This window comes from Schistocerca nitens, chromosome 6 (genome assembly GCF_023898315.1).
Source record: "Schistocerca nitens isolate TAMUIC-IGC-003100 chromosome 6, iqSchNite1.1, whole genome shotgun sequence".
Lineage (NCBI taxonomy): Eukaryota > Metazoa > Arthropoda > Insecta > Orthoptera > Acrididae > Schistocerca > Schistocerca nitens.
The window spans coordinates 127,056,938-127,075,097 of NC_064619.1; the positions used below are offsets into that span (position 1 = coordinate 127,056,938).

Genomic DNA, 18,160 nt, shown 5'->3' on the forward strand with positions numbered 1-18,160 from the left:
AAAATCCAACCAAATGAATGTATCACCAACTTCTGCTTCTGAAGTTAAAAGAAAATTATAAAAGCCCATCTGGTTTTGATGATGTTTCCAATAGAGTACTAAAGATTTGTTCCCATATAATAAGCCCAGTCTTATCTGAAATATGTAATGCATTATTAACTCAGTCTTTTTCCAGAGAGACTGAAATATACTGTTGTCAAACCCCACTTTAAGGAATTTGATAAAAGAGATGCCAATAACTACTGCCCTGTTTCACTGCTGACATCATTTTCCAAAATTTTTAAGAATGTGATGTTTCCTGGATCAGTAGCTCACATTAGCAACAGTAATATCCTCAGCAAACCACAGTTAGGGTTTCAGAAGGGTTGCTCTACTGACAGTACTATTTACATGATCACTCGCCAGATTTTAGTTTTGTCTAGAGCAACATATAGAAACACGTGCCTGTCAACATAAACTGAAGGAGGGCACTTTTATAATTGTAACAGTATATAGGCCCCCTTCAGGAAACTTTCATTTATTCTTGGAAAACTTGGATGCCTTGTTGTGCTATCTGTCACACAGGGGAAAGCAAATTATTATTTGTGGGGGACTTCAATGTTGATTCACTGAAAGAGTGTAATAGGAAGAATGACCTGGAAGTCTTGCTTGGTTCTTTCAGTTTGACATCTGTCATTAATTTTCCTACTTGGGTAGTAAAGGACAGCAGCACATTGATAGATAACACTTTTATACACCAAGATAAGTTTAATAACATAAATTCTTGTCCTTTTGAGAATGGCCTTTCTGATCATGGTGCACAGCTAGTTACAGTATATGACATAGCTCCATTCAGTAATTCAAAACTACCCTCCAAAGTTGTGTGTTCAATTAATGACTCAACAATTAGAAATATCAGGGAAAATCTTCAGCAGTCAGACTGGGATGAGATGTACAAGGAACTCGGTGCTAATTTAAAATATAACTTATTTCATGATACACTTGTAATAGAATTTGAAAACTGTTTCCCCAAGAAAGTAGTTAAATCTAATTATAAGAAACCATGCAAAAAACCTTGGCTCACTAAAGGAATAAAAGTGTAACCACAAAAGGGAAATGTATCTAACAACAAGAAAGAGTAATGACCCAGAAACAGCCAAATATTGTAAAAACTACTGTGCTACATTAAGAAAGGTTATTAAAAAGTACAGAAGCATGTGCATCATGTCTGAGATTAATACCTCTGATAACAAAATCAAAACAATTTGGAATCTTATTGCAAGGGAGAGAGAGCAACCATGAGTACAGGATGACGGCACTACCATCAAAGTAAATGGAAACTTGACAAACAACAACCTGGAAGTCGAAAACATTTTGAATAATCATTTTTTAAATCTTGTAGAGAAAATAGAATCTAAATGTTCATTAGAAGAAGCAAGGCAGTTAATGGAAGAGGCCTCACCCACACAATTTGATACAATTGAAATTCCACCTACCTCTCCTTCTGAAATTAGGAAGATAATAAACTCTCTCAAGAATAAAAGCTCACATGCAATTGATGGCATTTCCAGCAGGATAATAAAAGCTTGTTCCCAAGAGATAAGTGGGATTCTTAGCCACATATGTGATAGCTCTCTGAAGCAGGGTATTTTCCCAGATAGACTGAAGTATGCCATTGTTAAACCACTGCATAAAATAGGGGATATGTCTGATGTCAACAACTACTGCCCAATCTCTCTTCTGACTGCCTTATCCAAAATTCTTGAAAAAGTAATGTATTATAGAGTAGCTTCACACCTTTGTAAAAATAAAGTTTTAACAAAATGTCAATTTGGTTTCCAGAAAGGTTTTTCAACGGAAAATGCTATATATACTTTCACTCATGAAATATTAAATGCTCTGAGTAACCGGAAGTCACTCATTGGGATTTTTTGTGATCTCTCAAAGGCTTTTGATTGTGTAACTCATGGAATACTTCTAGATAAGCTCAAGTACTGTGGGATGAATAGGACAGTGCGCAAATGGTTTAAATCATACTTAACTGGAAGAGTGCAGAAAGTTGAAATAAGCAGTTCACATAATATGCAGAAAAACTGGTGATTTCTCAAACTGGGGAACAATTGAGAATGGGGTGCCACAAGGTTCGGTCTTGGATCCTCTGCTGTTCTTAATACACTCCTGGAAATGGAAAAAAGAACACATTGACACCGGTGTGTCAGACCCACCATACTCGCTCCGGACACTGCGAGAGGGCTGTACAAGCAATGATCACATGCACGGCACAGCGGACACACCAGGAACCGCGGTGTTGGCCGTCGAATGGCGCTAGCTGCGCAGCATTTGTGCACCGCCGCCGTCAGTGTCAGCCAGTTTGCCGTGGCATACGGAGCTCCATCGCAGTCTTTAACACTGGTAGCATGCCGCGACAGCGTGGACGTGAACCGTATGTGCAGTTGACGGACTTTGAGCGAGCGCGTATAGTGGGCATGCGGGAGGCCGGGTGGACGTACCGCCGAATTGCTCAACACGTGGGGCGTGAGGTCTCCACAGTACATCGATGTTGTCGCCAGTGGTCGGCGGAAGGTGCACGTGCCCGTTGACCTGGGACCGGACCGCAGCGACGCACGGATGCACGCCAAGACCGTAGGATCCTACGCAGTGCCGTAGGGGACCGCACCGCCACTTCCCAGCAAATTAGGGACACTGTTGCTCCTGGGGTATCGGCGAGGACCATTCGCAACCGTCTCCATGAAGCTGGGCTACGGTCCCGCACACCGTTAGGCCGTCTTCCGCTCACGCCCCAACATCGTGCAGCCCGCCTCCAGTGGTGTCGCGACAGGCGTGAATGGAGGGACGAATGGAGACGTGTCATCTTCAGCGATGAGAGTCGCTTCTGCCTTGGTGCCAATGATGGTCGTATGCATGTTTGGCACCGTGCAGGTGAGCGCCACAATCAGGACTGCATACGGCCGAGGCACACAGGGCCAACACCCGGCATCATGGTGTGGGGAGCGATCTCCTACACTGGCCGTACACCACTGGTGATCATCGAGGGGACACTGAATAGTGCACGGTACATCCAAACCGTCATCGAACCCATCGTTCTACCATTCCTAGACCGGCAAGGGAACTTGCTGTTCCAACAGGACAATGCACGTCCGCATGTATCCCGTGCCACCCAACATGCTCTAGAAGGTGTAAGTCAACTACCCTGGCCAGCAAGATCTCCGGATCTGTCCCCCATTGAGCATGTTTGGGACTGGAAGAAGCGTCGTCTCACGCGGTCTGCACGTCCAGCACGAACGCTGGTCCAACTGAGGCGCCAGGTGGAAATGGCATGGCAAGCCGTTCCACAGGACTACATCCAGCATCTCTACGATCGTCTCCATGGGAGAATAGCAGCCTGCATTGCTGCAAAAGGTGGATATACACTGTACTAGTGCCGACATTGTGCATGCTCTGTTGCCTGTGTCTATGTGCCTGTGGTTCTGTCAGTGTGATCATGTGATGTATCTGACCCCAGGAATGTGTCAATAAAGTTTCCCCTTCCTGGGACAATGAATTCACGGTGTTCTTATTTCAATTTCCAGGAGTGTATATTGTTAATGACTTGCTATTCTATATTCACAAAGATGCAAAGCTGGTACTTTTTGCCGATGATACAAGTATAGCTATCACACTCAACAGACAAGAATTAACTGGTGAAATTGCAAACAATGTTTTTCAGAAAATCATTAAATGATTCTCTGCAAATGGGCTCTCATTAAACCTTGAAAAAACACAGTATATAACTCCATTCTTACAAATAGTTGTTACACAAGCATAGAAGGCAAGTGATGAGAGAGAGAGAGAGAGAGAGAGATTTCTGATATCTTCTTTACACATATAAGCAATAGACCTACAGTCTTTGTGCTAATGTTTCACTTGTAGCGTGTAAAAAAGAAAAGAAGTTTCATTTACATCTTTTGATGGCATTAGCTATTGAAATAGAGTAACATGATGGATTGCTGTAAGGTAATGCTTCTTTCAAATTGAGTTGTGTAAAATTAACAAATTGTCTATTCTGTTTTCAGAAATGTTGCTCTGTACCGTGAATTATGTGCATTCTATGATATACAGTGTGAGTCACGTAAGATGTAATACCGCTTTTATTTTGTGAATGGTTCCAGGTATTGATACGAGATTTCTGGCAAATGAAAGTACACTGGGAGGCATGTACTTTTATATGTGATACAGTGCCTTAACTCTTGTATTGATCAAGATATTGAAGTAAGTATGATTTTTTTAAATAGAATGTTATACTTTTTATAGTGACATACGAAAGTGCTTCAAAAGATGAGTACAGTGATGTAGTGCTTGTTAATGCTGAGGTTGAAACTCTTTGCAAAAGAATCCAAGAAACATTCTAAAATTGGAAAGCAATGTGACCAGAGTCAGCTGTTGTGGTGTAAACACTGCCAAGCAGATCTCTCATGCAAGGCTGTGTTGTTATATGCAGCATCACAGGTCAATGCCAATCTCATTTCCTATATGAAGTAGATACAGGGTCAGTCATGATTTTTGTGTATGGAACTATGGCATATGCTATTTTGTGGTGCATCAAATAGGGGCTTAGAAAAACTATTTCACATGTGTGTACATTTCCAGGTTTTTGTGTAAACTAGAGTTTAGACATCCTATTTTCCATTTAACCCTCCCCATTGGTGTTTACTTGTCAGGGGCAAAACAGAAATGTCGGTCACGCATACTCCATAATAATAAACACTTCTGTTCAATGGGAAAAGGAAACTACTATATAACTTCAGTAGATTATTTTTGTGTGTGTGTGTGGGGGGGGGGGGGGGGGGGGGGAGAAGGAAAGAAAGAAAGAATGATGTCTGTCTGGTCTTTATCTGCAGACACCAGAACACTTCTGAAAGTAAACCAACTACTGTCAGACAAATGTGTCTGCAGATATTACATGAAATTATAATTGAATAGAATATGCTTTAAATAAACTAAACAGTTTATTGAGAATGAGTGAGAACCCATCACCAACAAAATAAGTACATTTTTCAACTAAACGTAGTGCTGCACTTTACTTAAGTGTGTGCTCAAATGGTTTACCATTGACTGCAGTGCACATTTGCAGTCACTTTCAATAGATAGGTGAACAGACGAAAAACATTGGATGATAGGCCACTGCATGCTGAGGCAATTTGATGGTGCATATTGTCTGGTGTAGTTGGAGCTTCATGATAAACTACATTTTTCAGTGCTCCACATAGAAAAAAATCAAGAAGAGTCAAATAAAAAGACCTTGCCAGCCATTGTACTGTAGCATTCTGTCCTATCCACCAGTCAGGAAACTTTTCATTCTTCACTTGAATTTCAACATGGGTAGTGTAAGTTGGGCAGCCATCATGTTTGAGCCACATATACTGTTGCTTGGAACTTCTTCTGGGACAGCAGATAGAATTTTCATATGAAAATGTGCATATGTATTTGCATTTAACATCCCTAGAATGAAGTATGGTCCCACAATGGAATTTTCCATGATGTTGCACCACAGGTTTATGCTTCATGGTTGTAGTTGTTGTACCTGACAAAACCAGGATGCATTTTCAGCTACCCAGGTAGTGCATGTCATGTAAATTTACATTACTGTTCCTCATAAGCATTACAATGTCAGTAAAGAGCACACAATTTGGGAATAACAAAGTATAATATCCCAAGTGATGCAGAGAAAACCAACAAAAAACTTTCAAAATCACATCTGCCAAGAGCCTGATGTAGTGACAGATGATAAGGGTGGAATTTATGTTGATGCAAGATATAGATGACACTCCCCTAGCTGCTCCCACATTTGTTGGCAATACGTCTCATGCCACCAATTTCTGTGTAGAAGTAGCATGTCTAATTTCTCCTCACTGGTGTACATCTCTGCATGCAAGAAATGTCGAAGTGAAAATGACCTGCCAATTGACAACGTACTTCCTGCTAGTTCTGCAGTACAGAGAAGTAAACAGTTGAAAGGCTTGATACAACAATGTAGTGTGTGTGCAACACAAATAGCCGATTCTGGCTGACTTGCTTTTCAACTTTAGGATGTTCCTCGGATTCTTTTGCAAACATTTTCAGCTTCAAATTAGCTAGCATTATATCACTGCACTTGTCTTTTTAATGGACTTTTTATCACGTACTGAAGTACAGGCTCCTTAGTGTACTATCATTTGCTGAAAACCTTGTTTCAATATCTGGAACCATTCCTGAAATAAAAGGGGTGTTACATCTTACGTGACTCGTCCTGTATTTAAGACATATTTTTCAGCATCTTTATTCCACCTAAATACTTTTACTTAAAGGTTTTGAGACAATAGTGTGTGAAATTTGTAATGTGAAACTTTAACTTCACCTTGTCTTTAAAAAAGGAAAAAAAAAAAAAAAGAAATTTCTTTGTATAACAATGCTGGCAAAGACTGAAAAATTATCTGTTTGCATAATTATTCTGACTGTGATGAGACATTACTGCTTATACTGCAATCACTGCTTCACTGGATGCCTTTGTGCTTCTGTTAACTCATACCTTAGTGACTTTGGAATAGGAAGTTTGGTATAAGGATCTGTCGAAGCAGCAGAAAGTGGCTTTAAAAAAATGTTGTTGTTGTTGTTGTTGTGGTCTTCAGTCCTGAGACTGGTTTGATGTAGCTCTCCATGCTACCCTATCCTGTGCAAGCTTCTTCATCTCCCAGTACTTACTGCAACTCACATCCTTCTGAATCTGCTTAGTGTATTCATCTCTTGGTCTCCCTCTACGATATTTACCCTCCATGCTGCCCTCCAATGCTAAATTTGTGATCCCTTGATGCCTCAGAACATGTCCTACTAACCAGTCCCTTCTTTTTGTCAAGTTGTGCCACAACTTCTCCCCAATTATATTCAATACTTCATCATTAGTTATGTGATCTACTCATACCTTAGTGACTTTGGAATAGGAAGTTTGGTATAAGGATCTGTCCAAAAAAATAAAAAAATAAAGATTGCCATATGTATGAGTAGCCAGATATCACTGTATGCATCAGTACCCAAGTGAGAAACTGGTGAAGCCACAAGACAAAAGGGCTGGCTGCAGATGAGATCATGATACCAAGTGATAGTCAAGCTGAACATAGCCGACAGTGGACAATACACAGACTACAATAAGCCCAGAACGTTGGTGGAATGGAAGGCTATGTAGTGCTGGAGTGGGAGTAAGGAAGGTGGTAGGTGAGTAATGGAAAGGTATAGTGAAGGTTGATGCCAGAGGGTTTATGGAAACGTAGGGTATATTGCAGGGCTAGTCCCCACCTGCAGAATTCAGAAAAGCTTGTGTTGGTAGGAAGGATCCAGGTGGCACAGACTGTCATTGAATTGAGCACATTGTATTCAGCAGGTGGTATGTTTATGGCCATTCATGCAGATATACAGCATGTTTGCGTACATTAAGTGGATTATGGAAACCATCATCTCTAGTGGATTATGGATAACCATCAGCTCTATGAATGATTGATGACAATGAAAATATATTTCAGACCAGAAGTCAAACCCAGATTTCCCACTTACCACAAGCAGTCACCTTACCATTTGGCTACCCTAGCATGCTCCAAGGGCAGATCAAAAAGCTCCATATGTCACCAACTGTTTGTCTACAATCTTAATGCAAACATTCATTATGTATATTCCCAGGGGATGAGACATTGTAATTGAAGGTTGCTTTTCTGGTGTCAGTGAATAAATATGCTATTGAAGTGCCTATGTTGTTCAGAAGTATGGTGCAGTGTTCCTTATGACGTGCTTGCATGTACAAAGGAACAGCATGTTCGTTCTCATGCCCATGTAGAAAGCAGCACAGTGGTTGCAGCTTAGTTTGTGAATCACATGACTGATTTTACAGGTAGCCCTGCCTGCAGGAAATGGACAGATGACATAATGGCTGTGACATGCTGCTCCCTGTAGATGGCTGGCGAACTGCTTACCATGGCTGGTGTTGACCTGGTCATGAATTTGGTCACTTGTTCTCTCTGACAGTTGTGGAATTTACCAGAGTGATCCCGACTGGCATGGGCACATAGGAGGTTTAGTTGTTCTTGGGCAAGATGGACAGCCAGGGGTGTTCATGGGATGTCCTGGAGCCACAACCCTATTTTAACTAGTGGGGCTACATCGGATATACTCCGTGTATGATGCCATAGTAGCAGTAGCAATTTGCTACACGGAAGGGAGACTGGGAGGGGCAATGTGATTGGGGCTGCACAGCAGTAGGTTGCTGATCAACAGGACAACTTGTGATATAGTGGGAGTGACTCTCCAGCATCTGGCCAATCACCAGGATGAACATAACTTGGCCACTGTTGTACTGGCTGAATTGACCATTAAGGGTACACCTAGTGCAGAACCTGACTTACCCGCATAGTTCTCTGGAACCTAACCTCATCCTCTCCATGAACCACCTCCATCCCAGGAGAGGCGTATTTCTGCGAATCAGATGCTGCAGCACATACAGTTGTGACAATGAGCATCACCATATCCAGCACCTTACTCAGTTCTTTGTACCCTTCATCTACCTTAGGTGGAGAGCCATTCACCAATGTGATTCCCATACACCAGATACTAGTAAAATGGACAACCTGTTGGGTGCAGAATATGATTAAATGAGAAACGATATGTTATGAGAATTTGTAAGAGTGGAAGAGTCTAACAGTGTTACTTTTAGTTTTATTTGTATTTATTGCAGCTAGTGATAGTGTTATGTGCATTCATAATTAAGGTTATCCAGTTAAATAAATGGAAGATTGTACTAAAGACTGTTAAGGGATATCCAACAGAAGAGAGGATTTTGGTAGCATTATTCTTTTAGTTGATAAATTATTACTTAAGAAAATTGTAGATCATGTAAATAGAAAGCCAGTGGGCTGATGCTATAGGCTTAACCTTGTGGTTCAAACAGAATGGACATAAGAAAAATGCATTGCACACCACTGTGGAAGTATATGCTGAGTCTTTACAGAACTACCCTGAGCTAAGATTCAGGGACTGGATCTGCTAGAGGAGGGATGTAATGTAGTGGTGCTGTTATTTTTTGGCATTACTAAGTAAAATAGCAGCACTGCCACAGCTACCACTAATGGACCACAGATACCAGTAGGTGCAGAATGAGACAAACACCATAGCAGGTGATGCAGCAATATCACCAGCCTGTTTCCATATTGTGGACCAGGGGCCAGCACTCACAGTACCAGTGATGCAACAGAAAGACAAACCAACCATGGCAATAACAAGCGAGTTGACACACCTTCTCACCTTGTTTCCATGTATTTGGTTGGAAGCAATGTGTTGGCACAACTAGTGGGCAAAGGACGTGTATAAATATCAATAATTTTTAGTCAAAGGGATCACAGTCTCTCAGTGCCAACCACAGGGTTGGTAGGGAAGGTGAATGGTTGACTTCGGTGTATCGGAATAATTTTAGGAAAATGTGGTTCACCTGTAAAGGAGACTGCATGTAGGATGCTGGTGCAACCTATTCTTGAGTACTGCTGGAGTGTTTGGGATCTGTACCAAGTCAGATTTAAGGAAGATATTGAAGCAACACACAGGCAGACTGCTACATTTGCTACCGGTGGGTTTGAACAACATGTAAGTTGAGATGCATCCAGAACTGAAATGGGTATCCCTGGAGGGAAGGTGATGTTCTTTCTGAGAAACACTGTTGAGAAAATTTAGAGAACCAGCATTTGTGACTGCCGAACAATTCTACTGCCACCAGCTGGTGATGTTCTTTCTGAGAAACACTGTTGAGAAAATTTAGAGAACCAGCATTTGTGACTGCCAAACAATTCTACTGCCACCAGCATGCATTCCATGTAAGGACCACGAAGTTAAGATGCGAGAATTTTCGGCTCATACAGAGACATATAGATAGTCATTTTTCCCTCACTCTATTAGCAAGTGGAAGAATAAAGGAAATGACAAGTAATAGGACAGGGTACCCTGCGCCAAGCATTGCAGGTTGGCTTGCAGAGTATTTATGTAGATGTAGATGTAAATCATGAGCCCTGGGTTCCACGACCGAAAAGTTGACTTCTGATTTAAAGTCCACTCCGTTGGACTTGGTGCCTTCTGCCAGTTTGGCCACCTCAGAGTGCACTTCAGCTACAACTGGACTTCTACCTAGGAGGGCAGCCATTCATTTCATGAATGGAGTAGTGTAGCTGCCCGTCTGCCTGTACTTGTGCAAGCAAACTGACACCATAAGGCACCACCCACAAGGACAGATACCACCACCGGTGGCTTGGCTATCTTCCTTTGCAAGAATCATAGTGGGATTTTGTGTCTGCTGGTGCACCTTGCCCCGAGCTGCAGATTTGTGATGGGATGGTGTGTGTGCTGCCACAGCCATTTCATGCCAGCATTCTGACCTGGCTACCATCCGACTGCTGGCTGCTTGTTGCCTCCGCACTACTGTCCACATGCACCGAGGCAGTTTGCTACTGTGGAATGACACTACGAGTGATGAGCTTGTTTTCTAATAAAACTGGTGACTGTTTATGGTGGTCTCTTGAGTCACCACCAGACAACACCCTGATATCAACCCACCACCTTAACTCGACCCTGTCACTGTTGAGGCCATCCACCCAGGGCTTCTACGACAAGGTGGTCAAAATAAACTGGTCCAGAAAATATTTACAATAAAACTGATGCAGGACTGACCCTCATTAATAAATATCACAGAAGAACCTGGAAATAGTCATTGATAATACTGACACAGTACTGTACTTGATTTATCAAACTGTGACACACACATAACAGGTCTGCCTGGGGGATAGGAGCAGTATTATTTTCAATGTTCTGCTGTAGCTCTTGCAGTATGTGAGGATTACGTGAGTGAACCTGACCCATTAAGTTTTGCACCACATGTAGAAATCACAGGGGGAGAGGTCAGGTGATTGAGATGGGCAGGAGACTTCATTGTCTCTTTTGATTGTATTCCGTTCACCAAAAACACCTCCTGTGCTCTTTACTAGGTTGCCAAGGTGGTACATGCTGTTGCTATATTTTGCTGAACATATCCATACAGTCATTTATCTTCTGTGAGTTGATCCACATATGGATTAACCAGTTTCTGGACTTACCAGTTACCATTAACAGTTTTGGACCAGTTTTATTTTGCCCAATTTGTACGTATAGGGCACGCAGTATTATATACACCACAACAAGCAATATTAGAATATCAGTTATAATATGATATATGTTTTACATATCATACAGCTTGAGAAATTGTTTCAGCTTGCTGTTAATCATATAAGGGTTGTTGGTGTCCTTGTTTGTGTTCAGTCGAAGTTTATTGTAAATCCATATTCCAGACTAGATAACTGCTTTTCATATTACACTCCTGGAAATGGAAAAAAGAACACATTGACACTGGTGTGTCAGACCCACAATACTTGCTCCGGACACTGCGAGAGGGCTGTACAAGCATTGATCACACGCACGGCACAGCGGACACACCAGGAACCGCGGTGTTGGCCGTCGAATGGCGCTAGCTGCGCAGCATTTGTGCACCACCACCGTCAGTGTCAGCCAGTTTGCCGTGGCATACGGAGCTCCATCGCAGTCTTTAACACTGGTAGCATGCCGCGACAGCGTGGACGTGAACCGTATGTGCAGTTGACGGACTTTGAACGAGGGCGTATAGTGGGCATGCGGGAGGCCGGCTGGACGTACCGCCGAATTGCTCAACACGTGGGGCGTGAGGTCTCCGCAGTACATCGATATTGTCGCCAGTGGTCGGCGGAAGGTGCACGTGCCCGTCGGCCTGGGACCGGACCGCAGCGACGCACGGATGCACGCCAAGACCGTAGGATCCTACGCAGTGCCGTAGGGGACCGCACCGCCACTTCCCAGCAAATTAGGGACACTGTTGCTCCTGGGGTATCGGCGAGGACCATTCGCAACCGTCTCCATGAAGCTGGGCTACGGTCCCGCACACCGTTAGGCCGTCTTCCGCTCACGCCCCAACATCGTGCAGCCCGCCTCCAGTGGTGTCGCGACAGGCGTGAATGGAGGGACGAATGGAGACGTGTCATCTTCAGCGATGAGAGTCGCTTCTGCTTTGGTGCCAATGATGGTCGTATGCGTGTTTGGCGCCGTGCAGGTGAGCGCCACAATCAGGACTGCATACGACCGAGGCACACAGGGCCAACACCCGGCATCATGGTGTGGGGAGCGATCTCCTACACTGGCCGTACACCACTGGTGATCGTCGAGGGGACACTGAATAGTGCACGGTACATCCAAACCGTCATCGAACCCATCGTTCTACCATTCCTAGACCGGCAAGGGAACTTGCTGTTCCAACAGGACAATGCACGTCCGCATGTATCCCGTGCCACCCAACATGCTCTAGAAGGTGTAAGTCAACTACCCTGGCCAGCAAGATCTCCGGATCTGTCCCCCATTGAGCATGTTTGGGACTGGAAGAAGCGTCGTCTCACGCGGTCTGCACGTCCAGCACGAACGCTGGTCCAACTGAGGCGCCAGGTGGAAATGGCATGGCAAGCCGTTCCACAGGACTACATCCAGCATCTCTACGATCGTCTCCATGGGAGAATAGCAGCCTGCATTGCTGCGAAAGGTGGATATACACTGTACTAGTGCCGACATTGTGCATGCTCTGTTGCCTGTGTCTATGTGCCTGTGGTTCTGTCAGTGTGATCATGTGATGTATCTGACCCCAGGAATGTGTCAATAAAGTTCCCCCTTCCTGGGACAATGAATTCACGGTGTTCTTATTTCAATTTCCAGGAGTGTATATTGAGAATTATCGAGTCTGAATATATCTGACATTGACAGAATATGAGAAAGCAATCATAAGCAGATAATCAAATGTAAAATATAGAAATTTCAAAAACTTCCAGTTAAACTTTTTAACACAATCAAAAATTTTCTATATATTATCTCAGTCACATTTAACATTAAAAGTTTTTTACAAAGTGATGACCAGTCTCAGTAGCTTAACTACCACCTTCAGGTCTGAGAAAAAAAAAGAAATACCTTAAGTAACAAAGTAATGTAAAAATTTCTATTACCTTCCTTTTTTAAAAAAATATAGAGAATTAATATAGGGCATGTAGTATTATAAGTGCACTCACAGTATACAACACCACTGCATCATCTGTGGTATGTTAATTTTTTTTTTTTAAAGTAAGCCAGTAGCTATTTGTGGTGTCACCGCTAGACACCACACTTGCTAGGTGGTAACTTAAATCGGCCGCGGTCCTGTAGTACATGTCGGACCCGCGTGTCGCCACTATGTAATCGCAAACCTAGCGCCACCACATGGCAGGTCACAAGCCACGGACTTGACCTCGCCCCAGTTGTACGGACGACATAGCTTGCGACCAGACCTACCAAGTCTTACTCTCATTTGCCGAGAGACAGATTAAATAGCCTTCAGCTAGTCCATCGCTACTACCTAGCAAGGCGCCATGTGTATCATTGCTAATTGCTTACTACTATGCAAGAGATGTATTTCAACAAGAACAAGACTACATTAAAGTTAAGTATATTAAAATCTCTCTTCTTTTCTTTATAGTTTTCATCCAGTCTCCTGTTTCAGAATTTACGCCCGTCTGCGTTAGTTTCGCGTGCACCTAGCCACTCATTGTGTCGAGACCTTAGGGAATCGACACAACACTATTTTTACACAACTTTGTTATTTAAGCCAATTTTTCTTTTGGTTTGTCTGTTCCCAGTTCTGAAGATGGTAGTTAAGCCACAGAAACTGGTCATCACTTTGTAAAACATTTTTAGTTATTGAGTCTTTGTGAAGGCTTTGCATCTGCCTTGTCTTTTGTTTGTGAATGTCACAGTTAGTTTGCAAAAATGTTTTATTGTTGATTGCAAATGTCATCAGTGAGTAGCTGTCCAATTTGTAACACAGATCAACCTCACAGCTCTTTTTTGTAGTCTAAAAATGATTTTCAATTTTGCAGCATTTACCCGGAATATTATACATTAGAGGAAAGATAGAGTAAATCTCAAAATATAACTCAATTATTATTTCCCTCTCAATATGGAGTAAAACATTTCTTAGTGCAAAACACTACTGATATTAGTTTCTTGAGCAGGTGCTTAATATATTCATTCCATCATAACCAATTATCTATTTATATGCCTAGAAATTATATGTCAAGTTTTTAAGTTTTTTCCTCAACAATATTTATTTCAAGAACAGGTAGTGTGTTTGCTGTTGGAAACTGCATTAGAGTTGTTTTTGAAAGGTTTAATGATAGACTATTGGCTTTGACTTGCTTTGTGTACTTGCTGTGTTATTATTTGAGTTGTAATTTGTATCAGCAGCAGCCAACACTGTATTTGCTTTGTTATTAGCTGATGCTGGTAGATCATTAATGTACACCATGAAGATCCGTGATCCAACAATCCAGCCCCAGCGAATGCCATACATAACAGTTCAGCATTCTGATTTTGTTCTTCCACCGGCACCTGTTAAGGCAACTCTTTGTTTCCTGTTATTTAAGTGAAATCCAGGCCAATGTAGTGGTTTGTTTTTGATGTCATGTGGGAGTGAGTTTTTGTGCTAATGTGTTACGTTTTACACTGTGAAAAGCTTTACCAAAGTTACAGAAAATCCCCACAGTATACCTTCTACATTACAATATGATAAGTCAATCACAATATCTGGTGAATGAATGTCATTAAAAAATAATAATAATCGTCAACAGAGGAATATGTAAAGATACTTGAAGCTGTATTGTAACGGCTATTTACTTCATGTATACTGGGTTTAAAAAATATTTCACTTACAAAACACAAGCAGATCATAGAAGCTTAATCTCTATACTGTATCAATGCAATATTTGTGGTGAAAAGGCTGATATTCAAGTCTAACAAAGATTAAGAAATACACAGTGTAAAACTTAATTTACAATAATGAGCTTATTAGTTGTCTAACAAATTATTATTTTTATATTTTTATTATGAAGCTGTCAAAATGTTTCAGGTTTTGAATTCAGGGCATGCAAAAATGGAGCATGCTCTGACATCCAACATTACTTGGTATGAGGCATTAATATCTGTGATGAAACTTCATGATGATATTACTGCAGTTCTTGAAGCATTTTCAGTGGAACTCGAAACAGGCACTAAAAAACTGTCCATTGATATTGTTGTTAAACATGGTTATGAGTGGATAAAAGTCATAGCAAAGAATGCAAGAAATGTCATATGTTCCTTGGAGGGTAAGTAACATCTTTTTTTCATGAAGTACTGGGAAAAAGAGATTATGTTTCAAGAAATATGGCTGAATTCTTCCAATGTTAAGTCAAGATATATTTTCTCTCTCTCTCTCTCTCTCTCTCTCTCTCTCACACACACACACACACAGAGAGAGAGAGAGAGAGAGAGAGAGAGAGAGAGAGAGAGATTTTGTGGGGAGGGAGGTAGGGAAAGAAGTGAAACTAGTTGTTCTTTTAACACAGGGCAATTTAAATGGGAACAGTACGGATTAAAGAGAAAATATATCATAACATCTACTTCTTATAATTATTTGTCAGCACATGGGAATTGAGTTAGCAGAGTTTCTATCAATACACCCTCACCACGATTGTCTAGAGTACGAAATTGGTCCAGTGGTTGGAACACGTCTCATTTAAAGGAAAGATGTCCAATTGCTTATCTCGATTTATGTTTCCTGTTATTTGCATAAATCAATTACTTGAACATACCACAGCTGCTTCCTCCCGGTATTCTCCAACTTAGCAGCTTATTTCTCTTTAATAACTTTAATACTGATAAGATCATAACCTTTTGACCTTCCTCCCTTTGACAGTCTTATAGAGAATGTTTGCAGAAATTTACGTTTTCAGTTAAACAACACATCAACCTGTATTAATTACTTAGTGCAGTCAAATAATAATTAGGTAACCAGTCTGACTGACCAACAACCGTCTTCATATCATCACTGTAATTGATATCTTAAGACATCAAACAGTGTTAACCACCACAAAATTGTTTCTATGAGTAACTTGTCATCAAAGTATAAAAAATCTGACCATATGTAATATTTGAAACTCAGTATATCTTTTACGACAAAAATCAAACAATGGAAAATCCAGGATGGAATGCAACAACATTATTAAGTCTGGCTTCAGCTGCCAGAGGGTGCAGTCATGTGTGCGAGAGTCGCATTTACATGTGTGTGTGTGTATGCGTGCGTGCGTGTGTGTGTGTGTGTGTGTGTGTGTGTGTGTGTGTGTGTGTGTGTGTGTTCTATTTTCAACAAAGACCTTGTTGAGCGAAAGCTTATATTGTGACAGGCTTTTTTTTGTCTGCAACTCAGCATCTCCTCTATATGGTGAGAATTTTTCATCATCATCATTTTCCAATTCCAGTTTCCTTGCCATCTCGCTCTGTCTTCACAGATCTTCTGTTCCAGGACACCTCCCCATTTGTGTCCTTTCTTCTCCACATCTGATCTTACTGTCTCTATCCAGCATTTTCTTGGTCTTCCCTGTGGTCTTCTTCCTAATGAGGCTCGGATTGAAATACCTTTTGGCACGTCTTTGGCTGTTCATTCTCATTATGTGCCCATACCTCTGAAGCCTGCATTTCTTTATGACACTGGTAACAGGAATGTAAATACCAGCTACTTTTCTGTTCACTTCATTCCTGATTTTATCCTTTCTAGTTGTTTGATTCATGGTTCTAATGAATCTTATTTCTATTGCCTGAATTCTACTGAATTCTTTGTTTAGTAGGGTCCATGTTTCTAAACCATATGTTAGGACTGGCACAAAATAGATGTGGTGCATAGTCTCTTTTGATTGTCATGGAATTTTATCATCCCAGAGAAGAGTTCTGATTTTGCTGTAAAAATTGGATGCTTTATGTGTCCTGCTAAATATTTCCTGCTTAATGGTATTGTCTTTTGAGGTCATGCTTCCTAGGTACTTGAAATGTGAAACAGATTCTACGTTGGCTCCTTCTAGAAATATATTTGAGGTTGTTCATTGCCTGATGATAGTCATTTCTACTCTCTTTGTTTTACTTGTTTTCAGTCCACAATTTTTGAATGTGTTGTTCCAATCATTAAATTTATTCTGTGCTTCAGCTTTTATCTCTCCCCATACTATCAAATCATCACCAAAAAGCTGGGGATTCGGTTTGATGTCAACTTTCTTGACAGATTTTTATGATCTTGTCCATTGGTATTACAAACAGGAGTGGTGATAGGGCACTTCCATGTTGGACACTTCTCTTGGTTTCAAACCTGTCTGGACACAACTGTAACACTTTTGGTATAGCATCTTGTCTTTGTCAATAAGGTACTTTGGCACTTTTAGGACATCCAAACATTCCCATATCTTGTTTTGAGGAACACTGTCATACACTTTTTCTATGGCAAGTACAATCACGAGATTTCTTCTATATTCCCAGTACTTTCCTGTCGACATTCGTACTGCAAAAATAAGATCCACAGTATCTTGGTATTCCCTGAATCCATGTTGCCGTTATTCAAGTGAAGGTTCTACTACCTTTCTAATTCTCATTTCTATGATCTTTTCTAGCAGCTTAAAGATGTGTGACAGCAGAGTGATGCTTCTGTAATTTTCAAATTTTCATCGATTGCCCTTTTTGAACAGATGTAAGAGGACTTCTTTACCCAAGTCCTCTGGGATTTTGTTTTCTTTCCAAACCACTCATAACACTCTATATAGCCAATTTAAGCCTAATATACCAGCTGCCTTTATCATGTCTGAGCTGAGATCATCAAAGCCTGTCGACTTTCCATTCTGCATGCTCTTTAATGCTGTTTCTACCTCACGAGGCTGATGTACTTGAGGACAATATTATGGAAATGGAAGAGGATGTAGATGAAGATGAAATGGGAGATACGATACTGCGTGAAGAGTTTGACAGAGCACTGAAAGACCTGAGTCGAAACAAGGCCCCCGGAGTAGATAACATTCCATTGGAACTACTGACGGCCTGGGAAAGCCAGTCCTGACAAAACTCTACCATCTGGTGAGCAAGATGTATGAAACAGGCGAAATACCCTCAGACTTCAAGAAGAATATAATAATTCCAATCCCAAAGAAAGCAGGTGTTGACAGATGTGAAAATTACCGAACTATCAGTTTAA

The 18,160-nt window shown here is 41.4% G+C and overlaps 1 protein-coding gene across 4 annotated transcripts in view; it reads left to right on the forward strand.

Moving 5' to 3' along the window:
• LOC126262921 (UPF0415 protein C7orf25 homolog) overlaps nucleotides 1-18,160 on the forward strand; it is a 159,661-nt gene that overhangs the window by 47,482 nt on the left and 94,019 nt on the right. For 3 of the 4 annotated variants that reach the window (XM_049959841.1, XM_049959840.1, XM_049959842.1), the window contains 2 exons: nucleotides 4,149-4,248; nucleotides 15,020-15,257. In XM_049959841.1, coding sequence (XP_049815798.1) covers nucleotides 15,044-15,257 — 214 coding nt within the window. In that variant the 5' untranslated portion in view covers nucleotides 4,149-4,248; nucleotides 15,020-15,043. The remainder of the gene's footprint in view (nucleotides 1-4,148; nucleotides 4,249-15,019; nucleotides 15,258-18,160) is intronic. The other variant, XM_049959838.1, reaches the window with a different exon arrangement.